The sequence below is a fragment of the Stegostoma tigrinum genome, chromosome 1 (assembly GCF_030684315.1).
Source record: "Stegostoma tigrinum isolate sSteTig4 chromosome 1, sSteTig4.hap1, whole genome shotgun sequence".
Taxonomy (NCBI): domain Eukaryota; kingdom Metazoa; phylum Chordata; class Chondrichthyes; order Orectolobiformes; family Stegostomatidae; genus Stegostoma; species Stegostoma tigrinum.
In genome coordinates, this window is record NC_081354.1 from 18,104,842 (window position 1) to 18,119,078 (window position 14,237).

General features: G+C 42.7%; 1 protein-coding gene across 2 annotated transcripts in view; it reads right to left on the reverse strand.

Moving 5' to 3' along the window:
* The window catches only part of LOC125458854 (limbin-like), a 168,337-nt gene that overhangs the window by 135,548 nt on the left and 18,552 nt on the right, over positions 1-14,237 (reverse strand). For both annotated transcript variants that reach the window (XM_048544618.2, XM_048544610.2), the window contains exons 5-7: positions 9,585-9,771; positions 7,049-7,158; positions 5,644-5,709 (exon numbers count right to left, since the gene is read on the reverse strand). In XM_048544618.2, coding sequence (XP_048400575.2) covers positions 5,644-5,709; positions 7,049-7,158; positions 9,585-9,771 — 363 coding nt within the window. The remainder of the gene's footprint in view (positions 1-5,643; positions 5,710-7,048; positions 7,159-9,584; positions 9,772-14,237) is intronic.

Genomic DNA, 14,237 nt, shown 5'->3' on the forward strand with positions numbered 1-14,237 from the left:
GATGAAGGCTAGAGCCTGAAGAGAGAGAAGGGCAGTTGGATAGACAAAGGAGTTAATAACTATCTGGCCGGGGAGGGGGCCGGGTGGCGGGGGGGGAGGCAGTGGGAGTGAATAGCTGTCAGTGTCTAATGGCAGGCTAGGTGATAACAAGGCTTGGCGTGTGGGCAAGGGGGTTAGGACATGGGAGAGTTCAAGGCTTAAATTTACTGAACTCAATATTGAGTCCAGAGGGCTGCAGGATCCCCAAGCAGAAAATGAGGTGCTGTTCTTCCAGCTTGCATTGAACATTGCTGGAACAGTACAGCAAGCTAGGGGCAAAGATGTTGGCCAGGGAACAGGGTGGTGCGTTAAAGTGGCAGGCAACTGGAAGCTCAGGATCTTTTTTGTGAGCAGAACGTAGATGTTCTGTGAAGCGGTCACCCAGTCTACGCTTCATTTCCCCAGTGTAGCGGAGACCACATTGTGTGCAGCAAATGCACCGGGAAGTGCAGGACCTGGAAATTATGTTTGGGCCCTTGGATACTGGAGAGGGAGGAGGTAAATGGGCAGGTGTTGCCCCTTTGCCGGTTGCAGGGGAAGGTGTAGTGAGGGGTGAAGGAAGAGTGGACCAGAGCGTCCCGGAGGGAATGGACGCTGCAGAAGGCAGACAAGCGAGGGGATGGGAATATGTGTCTGCTGGTGGCATCTTGCTGGAGGTGGCGGAAATGGCGTCTGATGATCTTACGAATGTGGATGCTGGTGGGATGGTAGGTGAGGACAAGGGGAGCCAGATTGCTGTTGGGGGAGGAGGGAAATTTGCAACTGCCTAGTTTGGTCAAAAAAAAATCTGTAAATGCACATCAGTCATTGAAGGTAGCAGGACAGATGAATAGCTTATTTAAGAAAGCGTACAGTATCCTGGGCAGAGACTATAAGAACAAGGCGGCTACATTGACTTCGTACAAGGCTCAAGATGTCCTCAGCTGGCTTACTTTGTTCAATTCTAGGCAGTGTACTTTAGGAAGAATGTGAAGACTTAACAGACCATACTTAAAAGGTTCACGAGAATGACTCCTGTAATGTGAAGCTTTAGTTTGAAAATTTATTAGAAAAGTTAGGACTGTTTTTCAGGGGAAAGGAAGGATGGCAAATGGGTAGAGATATGCAAGGTCATGAGACATCAGGACAGACAGGAAAAAGTGAAACTGACCAACACAAACAAGACAGAATCTAAACACTGCCCCTTGACATTCAATAGCATTATATCACTGAATCCACAAAAAAAACAGCTTGAGGATTACCACTGACCAGAAATTCTACTGGACTTCCCATAACACCACCATAACAGCAAGTCAAAAAATTAGGAATTCTGCAGCACTGAACAATTTTTAATCCCCGCAAAGCCTGTCCACAATCTACAAGGCACAAGTCAGGACTGTGATGGAACACCTTACAATTCCTGCAATTTCCTCGTTGAGGAAAAAACAGCCCTATCCACATTCAGCCCCTTCATCACTGATACACTCTCACAACACTGTGTACCATTTACAGAATGCGATGCAGCAAGTCACTCAGGATCTTTAGACAGCTAACCCGATACACCTACCACCTGGAAAGCCAAACAGATGCAAAGGAACACCACCGCCTGCAATTTCCCCTCCAAGCCATGCCACCATCCTGACCTGGAACAAGAGAGTCATTCCTTCCTTGTACTGTAACTCCCTTCTTAACATCACTGAGTGTGTATATTTGGACTGCTTTAAATTTAGGAATGCAACTCATCATCAATTTCTCGAGGGGAATTAGAGATTGGGCAATAGTAAGTGCTGGCCCAGTCAGCAGCACTCTCATCCCATGAATAAATTAAAAATTCTGTGATTCTGCAATATTGTGATGTAAGTCTCATGATTCCGTAAATCATATCAATGCGTGAATAAGAATGGCAAAATGTTGTAGCAAAATGATACCTATTACCAAATGTTAAAGGGACCACATCTTATTCAAATCCAGGCAGGAAAACAATGTGAAATTGACGTTATGGAGCAAACTCGATTGCATGTACTGCAACAAATTCAAAGCCCAGAGGCTCAATTTGTATTATTACAAACCTGCCGGTGTTAATTGCTTTATTTCAAAAACCTCCCATTAACATCATACACATTGATAGCATCACAGACTTCACACACGAGGGCTCGGACTAATTTTAGTGGAAATGCTGTTTAAAATGTGAATGCTATAACTAGACTACACCTATCAACACCAACGTGCCTTGCTTTTGCACTTTTGCTGTGTGAGTGATAATTGTGGCATCTTGCTAAATTTGAAGTCAAAGTAAAAGCTTCAAGTTATGGTTGGCTGCATTCCCAATATTTCTCACAGATGGAATGATATGTCAGGACTCAGGTGAGACCAGTCGAAACCGCTTATTTTTCTGATGGTTGAACACGCTGGTTTTTGGAATGACAAGACTTGTCGTGAGTACCACACATGACACCGTGCTTTGCTGTTGGTGCTGAAGGATTTCTGCTAAGACTTTTTCTTTTGCAATGCAGCTACTGAAACCACACGTGAAGGTGGTCGCAAATTCTTACCTAAAGCTAGCGTTGCTATTTGTATTGATTGTCAGCTCCAGTTTTCAAATTGCCGGGATTGATTTTAAGAGCTTTCAGATCTCCTATGATAGCATCCCTTAGTCTAAGCTTTGGGCACCCCACTAGTCTCTTGATACGACCTGTACACTCATCCTGAGAGCAATGTCTTCCTTGCCAATAATTCCAAACTCGTCCACTGTTGGAACTTTGAATTTTCTCATGGGGATTGACCTGTCCTTCCAGCAATTCCATTTGCTTTTTGTTTCACATTAAAACCTCATGCTGCTCATCTGCTGCTCTTCTTGTCAGCAACCGTCTGTTACACGCTGTTTAAGAGTAGTTCTGTCTTTTCTAAACTATCTTACATTAAACTCTTCAGGCTTGTTCCACAATATTTCACATATCTTGAGGCTCCATTGTAGACAGCATCCAAAAGTTAGGGCTGTTTTTCAAAATGCATGTCACTAATCAATAGCATGTTTCATGGGAAGACATTTACATCATATGCAATGAATGTTTCACTGACTCATCTGCAAGGTCCCTGCCTTAGAGTTATTTATAAAAATTATAATAGCTTGCATTCAGAAATAGAGCCATAGAATCAGAGATGTAAAGCGTGGAAACAGTCCCTTCGGTAAACCTCGTTCATGCCAACCAGATATCCTAGATAAATCTACTTCCACTTGCCAGCATTTATCCCCTATCCCTCCAAACCCTTCCTATTCATATACTCATTAAGATGCCTTTTAAATGTTGTAACTGTACCAGCCTCGTCCACCTCCTCTAGCAGCTCATTCCATACACGCACCACCCTCTGCAAGAAAAAGTTGCCCCTGAGGTCCCGGTTAAATCTTTCCCCTCTCACCTTTAACCTATGCCCTTTAGTTTTTGACTCCCCCACCCCGGGGAAAAGGCACTGTCTATTTACGCTATCCATTCCCCTCATGATTTTGTAAACCTCTATAAGGTCACCCCTAGGCTTCCGATGCTTCAGGGAAATAGCCCCAGCCTATTCAGCATCTCCCTGTAGCTCAAACTCTCCAACCCTGGCAAGATCCTCGTAAATCCTTTCTGAACACTTTCAAGTTTCACAACATCCTTCCCGTAGCAGGGTGACCAGAACTGCACAAAGTCTTCCATGTAACCAATGTCCTGTGCAGCCGCAACATGACCTCCCTATTCCTATACTCAATGCTCTGACCACAACGATCCACATTCAGCCCTTCATCACTGATGCAGTCTCACAACAATGCGTACCATCTAAAGAAGACAATGCAGTAACTCACACAGGATCATTAGATAGCAAACCCAATACCTCCTGATCCTGACCAATCAAGGAAAGCACACAAATGTCTTCTTCACTATCGTGTCTTCCTGTGACGCTACTTTGCAAGAACTATGAACCTCCACTCCAAGGTCTCTTTGTTCAGCAACACTCCCCAGGACCTTACCATTCTATGTGTAAGTCCTCTACATAAATTTTCACTCTTCAGATATTTCTACACTCGTTGACCACGTTTTAAAAAGCAGAAGGCATTCAAGTTTCAGAGAGATTACAATGTTAACATTATGAATGGGTCAGTATTTCTGACTCTAAATCTTAAACCAGACAAATGAAGCATGCTCTCATCTGTAATAGGTACATGATCATGAAATAAAGACATGACTGATCTTCCACTGCACGGCGCAGGGTCATTTCAGATTTCAATGTTCAAAATCCAAATTTTGAATCTTACATGTCAAAAGTGCTGCCTAGAATTTAACAATCTTCATTTTACATGAAAGTTGAATTCCTTATAAGTTTTTATTGTTTAGGGTAGCAATACAGAACAAAGCATTTCATAATTTTATTTCTGCAGCTTGGGAAAGAAACAATGTAAGCTCCAGCTATGTCTTAACTACAAATAAGTACTACTTCCTACTCCTAGTTCCAAGCCATATTGTCAACTTAATAGATGTTATTTAATGTAAGCAGTGGAGGTCCCACCCACTGGCTAAATAGGCAGTGAGACCCTCCTATTTTGGAAGCTGCCACTAAATTCAGTGCCAAGCAGGCACTTAACTGGACAGTCGTGCGATTATGGACCCCGGTGATGGAAACCTTGGTCCCAAGAGGAAGGGGTCGCTGCAGCCCATAATGCCAAGCAACCCAAGGTTCAGGATCACAGAAGCAGCCGAGGCCAGAGTAAACTATGATAGGATGAGGATGGGTCACGGGGAGGATGGAGGGGATTGGCAGCAAGGACAAGGGATGGGTCTCAGCGATGTGATGACACTGTGGCTTTAAAGACATATATGTGGTCCTGCATGTTTTTTTTAATAGTGAAGAAAGGTGGAGACAGAAGTCTCAATTGGTGATGTGACAGGCAAGCTTTCCATAATTCTTCCCATGGAGACACAAGGTCATGGGTTCCCCAGCCGCCATCCTCCCCCAGTTAATGCACCATTACAAAACTTGTCTTGGGGATGGACTCCAACCAATGTAACAGACACATCACAGCAGACATTATATCTAAAGTGGTGCTATCCCAATTAATTTTCTTTCAGATCTTACACTAACAAAAAAAAAGCTTGCACATTTCCACCAGATATAAAAATCATGCTACACTAACCTGTTTCAGTGCTTAATTCTCATCGTGAGTTTCTCCCAGGGCTATCAGGAGGGGGCATAATTTTAAGGTGATTGAAGGAAGATATAGCGGAGAGAGATGTCAGAAGGGTTCTAGAAGTAGCAGGCATGGAATGCACTGCCAGCAGTGGTAGTAGAGTCAGATACATTAGGGAAAAGTAAACAGCTCTTGGATAGGCACATGGATGATAGTAAAATGAAGGGTATGCAGGTTAGTTTGATCTTAGAGTAGGATAATATGTTGGCACAACATTGTGGGCCGAAGGGCCTGTACAGTGCTGTACTGTTCTATGTTCTATGATTATATGAATCAGATTGTCCAATATGTACACTTTCCAAAACTATATACCAATACCAACATGCAGTCAAGCATAACTTTAAACAACAGCATTAAATCTCATGGTAATCCAGTCTGAAAAAAGCAAATCCTGTAAATCAACTTACCTCAATAACTGCTTCCTCAGTCAGCATGAAGTCTGCCACCAGGGGTTCAATCTGAATATAATCATCCTGACAGACAGTTTTAGATTTTAGTTATTTTATGGTTTGGGCACATTCAATATCAATAGTTACAGCCAAGTTCAGGTAAAGTACAATAATTAACTACTGCACAGTAATTGCCAATCTGGTATTATCAGCGAACAATTAGCGAACAAACAAAAAAGTAGAAAATGACTAAGTCACATCTTGTTGTGAATAAGTTACTTGATTAACCTCATGAATGTCAGTTTGCAATGAACAGGGAGAAGTGCATTATTGTCTCCATGGTGCTAGGCAACTCAAAGCATCTCTACACCATGCCTGAATGCCCATTCAAAGTAATAAAACAGGAGCTTAATTCCCATTCACTAAAGGTGCACACCACAAAGGTGAGGCTGCCATAGGAAAAGTAGGTGGGTTTTGTTTTTTGGATGTGTTGCTAAATTATTGAAGAGAAACTTTCAAGTAATATATTTCCATTAATATGACTTTGGCTTGCCTTTGCTTGCAATGTTATTTGGTCCCTATACCTACTAATAAATATCAAGACTCTAGAGAAGAAAGCAAAATTTATCAAGAATTATAAACTAATGTTGACTTGTTTTTGCAATTAGGGTTTTCTCAGAGCATTTTAAGATTATTTGGTGAGAAAAACATAAAGCTTGAGGAGATATCATTGATATACTTATAATGATGAAGGATTAGGTGTAGCAGACATAAACAACACTTCTGAAAGCAAGTCAATAGTAGGGATAAAAAAAATTAGCAGAGTAGAGGCCAGACAATCTTTATCTTCTCAGAGGATAGTTACTACATGGAACAAATCTAGGTTTAGGTATAAAACAGTTCTTGAATAAAGGTCATGACAACTATCAGGGTGAAAAGGATCTAATGAGTTAGCTACCTTGAGTTTGTGATGTTAACAAGATCCCAAAAAATGCAGTGGAGTAGAAGGTATTCAATGGAGGATTCCATAATAGGTTAAAAGTATTCAAACTTTGGGCTTATTACAAAAGAATATAGGATCTTAAGCTACTATCATTAAAAAATGATTAGGGAAGGCAATGATATAAGGTTTTAGAGGTGGAAAAATATTTGGTACAAAATCAGAGAAGATCAGAGGAAGAAGCAAATTAAACCTGATTTTATAAATACACATTCTCATGTTCCAGAGTTATTATGGAATAAACCACAGCCTACTGCAAAACTTGCCAGCAAATCACCACATCAATGTTCTAAACGATTCGCTTTCAGATCTTCTCTTCTTTCATGTAGGAAAGCATTTGGCCTGGAAACAATATCCACCAATGGAGACAAGACTCTTATTTAATAAGCAGGGGGCAAACAAATTAATCTACAAATACAATACCTGAGACATCTTGCCAAAGTTGAGGTAGGCGGGTAATGAAATGTTCCTCCAATCCTTAGATCCGTCAGTATTTAATATTGCAGTATAGTTTATTACATAGTATTCACCAGCTGATAAACAAAAGATGAAATGGACATTTTATCACAGGGACCAGGAAAGGTTTGCAGAGTAATTCCTTTTATTTTAACCCAGCACATTCACAATGGTCTATTTGTTATAAATGTTGAATTCAAATCCATTCAGAAGTCAAAGTGAAATATTGCACTTCCAACTAAATAATTTGTTGATTATTATCAAGGCATGACTTGGTGAAAAACAGCAATAAATGTTACTTTTTCCCCGTTTCTCTTACTTTTTCATGGATTCAGTCTCTAACACCTTGACCACTCTTCAACTGTTTAACTCAGTGGTGAATCTTGTCAAACTGTCTGATTGCTGATGTGATCACAGCCAAGATTATTATCCCTGCGTGTACATTTGCCACTACTGATAGCAATGGGCTTGGTAGAATAGTAGTTACGTCATTGGACTAGAAATAATCATTATATCAAATGCACATTTCCAAATCCCAAGAGGCAAGCTAGGGAATTGAAATTTTGTTAACTAAGTCTGGACAGGGAAAAAACATCAAGGGCAATTTCTTCCAATATGCAGCCTAGAGGTGATAGATATGGAAGTCAGCTTATTTCTATTTGTGGGTGGGTCAACTTTTCTCGTGCAATTATTCAGTTGCCAGCTTATTACTTATGCATGCCTAAGGCATAGGTACTCTCGTCAGGGATGGGCAGGAAGTCATTGGCCCTGTTGTTGGTTTAGGGGGCTGAAGGTCCTGGAATCATATTCAAAGAGCACCCAGAGAGGCATTCTTTCTCTGCAAGTTGGGAGAGGTACTCGGATTCTTCAAATGATCTCCTTCTGCCATTCACACTGGCCCTTCCACCCTTTTCCTGTCAGTGACCGTGCCTGCAACACTCAAGCTTCCCTCCCTTGCCCCAAGCAGCCAACGTTATATCAGCCCATTCTCAATCACGGCATGGCGTAAACAAATGCTCCCCAAAGAGGACAGAACAGCAGCTACTCATTCCAACTCCAACAAGTACAGCATCTCTTGCACATGGCTTCCACATTCCAAATGGGTAGAAGAGATGTTGCGATCACTTGCAGAGAACGTAATTGGAAAAGTGAACTTAATTTTGGAGAGTTAGCATTTCAATGAGTAGGCAAGACATGAAAATACATGGAAAAGAACACCTAGTTGCCTGCCATCGGAAAGCACCTGCCCTTAAAGTTACACAAACTTAATTGTAAACTCCCATCTCAGTGTCTGGAATCTGATTTTAGGTCTTTCATGCAATTACATTTCCACTTACCTTGCTTCTTGCTTCCTGCTTCCAGCAGCAACACAAGATTCCAAACCTGGTGTCGCTAATGATGACTATGAAATCATGGGATTCGCTGAAATGTCCTTTGAGGATGGAAACTTGCTGTCCTTCTCTGGACAACAACAATCTGGTTGGCTCAAATACCCTCGGCTTAGCTCATTTGAATTTAAAAACTATTCCAAAAGCTTGTAAAATCTAACATCACTCCAACACCTGGACTGCAGCAGTGGTTCAAGAAAGGAGGCTGTTATTACTCTCCAAACAGCAATTAGGATGGTGAATAAATGCTGGTCCTGCCAATGACACTCACATCACATAAAGAAATAGAAATAGCTAATCAGTACCTGGTTGGAGGGCCAGAAGAAAATCCAGGCTGTGACCCCCCCCCACCCCCAATAAGCAAAACCTCATTTCATGAGGAGAGACAAGCATCAACCTGAAATGGATTGAGCAACTCATGCATTCAATCATGGGCCTGTCTAAAATAAGTAATATTGTCATCTTTAAAACAGTTCAACAGTGAAAATGATTCCCGAGGAAGAAGACAATGGCATAGTGGAAACGTCAGGGGACTTGTAACCAAAGTGCCCAGGTTGATGCACTGGAGAAAGTGGCTTCAATCCCAACAGGTTAATGGACGGTGGGGTTTGATGGGAGGGTGGTGGAATTCAACAAATTCAAATCAGTGAATGAGCTAGAACTGAAAGCTAGCCTCAGCAATATCACCAATTGTTAAAAACCAAACGGCATTGCTCCTGTCTTTAAGGAAAGCAATAAGCCTGGTCTAGATCTAATTCCATACCATGGTAATGAGATTGACTCCTAACTGTCCTCTGACAGCCACTTAGTTCAAGGGCAATTAGGGAGAGACAACAAATGCTGGCCTTGCTTGTGATGCCCATGTCCCATGAAAGAACAAAATAAGTCACTACAAAGCAGCAAATTCCAGAAATTGCTTGAAATTACAAAACAGCAGAAGACTTGACCATATTGTCCAAAAAAAAGCAAGATATCCTCTTTATGTTTCAATGCATCACCCATTAATACCCAACCATAAAAGTGTTCCATATATTCCAGGTCATTTTGTTTTAAACAAACCTGAGGCTTGACTTTATCACATTGAATAAATAAGTTAACACATAGAGGCACCATACCTTGAAGAATGTCTTTGTTATATGTCTGGAATCCCAATTCTGTTTCTTTTCCCATGTTACTCTGAATGCTTAGGCCACTGATAGCATCTCGGATAGTAAGCTGAGAAAGGTTATATGTAGATTGCATATCCATGCTGCTTATTATTAATTTCACGGTCACTATCTGGGATTGATTTCTTCTGCTCACCTGAGAAAAAGTGCTGTGTTAATACAAACATTTGATTCATATATTTAAACCATACCCAACATCAGAGAAGCTCGGGTCGATACATGCAATGCTACAACTTTTAAATAAAGGCTGATGGAAGTAAAGGCAGATATGACAAGCTGAATGCTTTTTACCTGTGCTAAATTTCGCATTGTCCTAGAAGTGCAACATATTTAAATGACTATTATGAGGGACATAATCTTAAGATGATTGGAGGAAGGTAGAGGGGAGATGTCAGAGGTAGGTTCTTCACACAGAGAGCAGTGGGCATATCGAATGTGCTACTGGCAGTGTTAGTGCAATCATAAACTTTAGAGTCTTTTAAGCGACTCTTGGATAGGCACATGGAAGATGGTAAAAAGTAGGGTATGCAGAGTAGATTGATCTTAGTAGGATAATAGGTCGGCACAACGTCATGGGCCAAAGAGCCTGTACTGTGCTGTGCTATTCTATGTTATATGTATTTATATCATCCACAAAAATAAAGCAATTCAATAAACAATGTGCTGCACAGTGTCATCCAGTGGTTGGATTCTTCAGTGCAATTTTGATGTTTGGATCTTCAATATACAGGTTTAATGCACCATCTAATGGTTAAAACATTCTACAACAGCAGAGCTTAACCATCAAACCAAACTTCAAAGTTGCTATTACTTTCAATACTCCCCCATCTCAAAAACAGAAACTACATTTGACATGTAGGCATTTTTAAATTAAACTTTTCACGATGAGTAAAATTAATTTCTTGATAAAACAAGGTTCACAACACCTTTCCTGCGAGAGTCTTCTCCAGCTTGGATCCTCTGTCATTCAAGGTTTGCCAAAACACACCTAATTTTATTACAAATGCAAAAATAGGAGTTGCTGGAAAAGGTCAGTAGGCCTGGCAGTATCTGTGGAGAGAAATCAGAGTTAGTGTTTCAGGATGAGTGACCCTTCCTCAGAACTGCAGGGAAGGATCAATCAACTCTAAACGTTAACTCTGATTTCTCTCCACAGATACTGCCAGACCTGCTGAGCTTTCTCAGCAACTCCTGTTTTTGTCTCTGATTCACAGCAACAACAGTCCTTTCGATTCTGATTTTATTCCAGGGCAGTATGTCCCAACTCTACTTTGCTCAGAGTAGGGAGTGAGCCATGTCCTAACGGTCTAGCCAACGGAATTAACTTGCCTCCAAAGAGATCTTAAACCAAGTATAGTTATTTCTAATTTAAAACTGTGCACAGCAATGTCTCACAAACAGTAAGGTGATAATGACTGGATAACTAGTTTAAATGATGGGTGATTGAGGAACAAATATTGGCTGTGACATCTATTCTTCACAGAAATTGTGCAAATGGATCCTATACACCTACATGTGAGGCCACATGGGCTCTTTCTTTAATGTTTTACTCTAAAACGGTGCTTTCAGTGCTATGGACTCTCGGTCTTGTGACACTGAGGCCAATACAGAATCCTTTTCCATATCGTTTTCTCTGTCTGAACAAAGCCAGAAAGAGCAAAGGAGAAGAAGTGGGATTCTAACCTAATGTTAGTTGTTAATTGTCAATGTTAGTGCAAATTCTAGAATGGGACAGTTGTCAAGGTTCCACAGGCCTTGCATTGTTTGTTACCATCAGTTTCAAGTAGATGAGGAGGCTGATTGAAATCAGTATTATGTATTCTCACTGTCACTTACAAGACCATCACTTTCAGACTGCAAAGAGCTGGAAGGATGAAGGGGAGGTGATGGCCTAGTGGCATTATTGCTGGGCTGTTAATCCAGAGACCCAGATAACATTCTGGGGACCGGGGTTTGAATCCTGCAACAGCAGATGGTGGAAATTGAATTCAATAAAATATCTGGAAATAAGGATATCGTGACAACATGAACACATTGCCTATTGTTAGGAAAAACCCATCTCGTTCACTAATGTCCTTCCTTAAGGGAAGGAAATTGCCATCCTTACCCGGTCTGGTCTGCATGTGACTCTAGACCTACAGCAATGTGGTTGATTCTGAACTGTCTTCTGGGGCATTTAGGGATGGGCAATAAATTCTGCCTGATCAGTGATGCCCTTTTCCCATGAATGAATAAAACGGGAAAAAAAAGAATTTAAACACAGCACACAGCCTGCAGAAGTGCAGAAAGAAATTCTCAACATAATTGCCACTTTAGTATTAAACGGTTAACATTATGTCCTCTTCTGCTGCAGCAGCGTCTCTTAAGAACATCAAATAAATACAGTGTGGGGCTGGAGGAACACAGCTGTGCAGGCAGCATCAGAGGATCAGGAAAGCTGATGTTTCAGGTTGGAATCCTTCTTCAGAAATGGGGGAGGGGGAAGCGAGCTCTGAAATAAATAGAGGGAGGTGGGGCTGGGGAAGGTAAGTGGGATGGTGATAGGGGAGGCAAGTAGGCAACGGTGGGGGTTAGTCAGTGAGGTGGGAGAAGCAGATAGGTGGGAGAGAAGACGGACAGGTTGTGTCAGGTCAAGGTGGCGAGATGAGATGGTGTGTTGGTCATGGGAGAGTCCAGGGGTGGGGAGATTTTGAAAGTAGTAAAGTCCACTTTGAGGTCATTGGGCTGTAGGCTCCCAAGGCAGAATATGAGGGTCTGCTCCTCCAGTTTCCAGGTGGTGTCCTGGTGACATGAGAGGAGGCCCAGGATGGACGTGCCACCCAGGGAGCAGGAGGGGGAGCTGATGTGGTTCGCGACTGGAAGGTATTGTTGTTAGTCGCAAACAGAGCGCAAGTGCTCTACAAAGCAGTCTCCGAGACTCCATTTGGTCTCACCGATGTAGAGGAGGCCACATTGGGAACAACAGATGCAGTAGACCCCGCATTGGTGAATGTGCAGGTGAACATCTGTCTGATGTGAAAGGTTTTTTCTGATGTAGAGGAGACCACACGTTCCTTGGATGGAGGTGAGGGGGCAAGTGTAGGGAATCAACGTATCATTCCCTGCCACTTCTGCCACCTGCAATATGACCCCACAACCAAGGATATATACCCCTCCCCAACCCTAACTGCCTTCCACTGGGGCCGCTCTCTGCGCGGCTCGCTCGTCCGCTCCCCTCTCCTCACAAACCCCACCACCGCTGGCACCTTTCCCTGCAACTGCAGGAAGTGCTACACCAGCCGCTACACCTCATCTGCCCCTACATATCCCCTCTCACCTCCATCCGCCCCTACATCTCCCTCCTCACCTCCATCCAAGGAAGGTGTGGTCTCCTCTACATCAGTGAGACCAAGCAGCGGCTCGGAGGCCACTTTGTAGAACACCTGCGCTTTGTTCGCAACAAACAACAACACCTTCCAGTCGTGAACCACTTCAACTCCCCCTCCCATTCCCTGGGTGCCATGTCCATCCTGGGCCGCCTCCAGTGTCACAACGACGCCACCTGGAAACTGGAGGAGCAACACCTCATACACCTCCCACCCCCCCAGGAGCCTACAGCCCAATGGTCTCAGAGTGGATTTTACTAGTTTCAAAATCTCCCCACCACCAGCCTCATCCCATGACCAGCCCTCCCTCTAATCCCCGCCTCCTTGGCCCGACACAACCTGTCCATCTTCTCTCCCACTTATCCGCTCGTCCCACCTCACTGACTAATCCCCACCACTGCCCACATGCACTCACCTATCACCATCCAACCTACCTTCCCTAGTCCCACCCCTCCTTTCTCTATTTATTTCAGAGCTCCCTTTCCCCTCCCCCATTTCTGAAGAAGTGTCCCGACCCAAAACATCAGCTTTCCTGCTCCTCTGATGCTGCCTGGCCTGCTGTGTTCCTCCAGCTCCACACTGTGTTATCTCTGACTCCAGCATCTGCAGTTCTTATTATCTATCACATGAAATGCGTTCCCCTACAGTGATAAATATGGAGGTGCTGTCTAGTATAATTCGTAAGGTGTGAAATGCTTTAAAATGAAATGCCAATAAACAGAATGTAGTCTGAATTACAGCAAGGCCCTCACTGAAAGAATCAAATGGTCTCCCCTAGTTTTCATCAATATTAAATTTAATAGCTCTATTGTGAAGGTGAATTAACACTTTGATGCTTACAATTTTCTACCCAAACAATTTTGTCAGTAATTGCTGATCTTACAAAGTGTAGCACAAAAAAAGTTAATGCAAAAACAAAATTCTGTCGATTATTTAGCAGGACAATCAAAAATCTGAAAGGAAATTCTTCGCAGGTAGGGCAGCACATCGAGAGTGAGAAGCAGGGTTACTTTCCTTTTGTTCTTTTTCCCCACTCCTGCCTTTTCGCTTGCCTCGACCTATTATATCTTTGAATTTTCCCCACCGTTAATGTAAGGTCATTGAGGGCAGCACGGTGGCTTAGTGGTTAGCACTGCAGCCTCGCAGCACCAGGGACCTGGGTTCGATTCCAGCCTCGGGTAACTGTCTGTGTGGAGTTTGCACATTCTTCCTGAGTCTGCGTGTGTTTCCTCCGGGT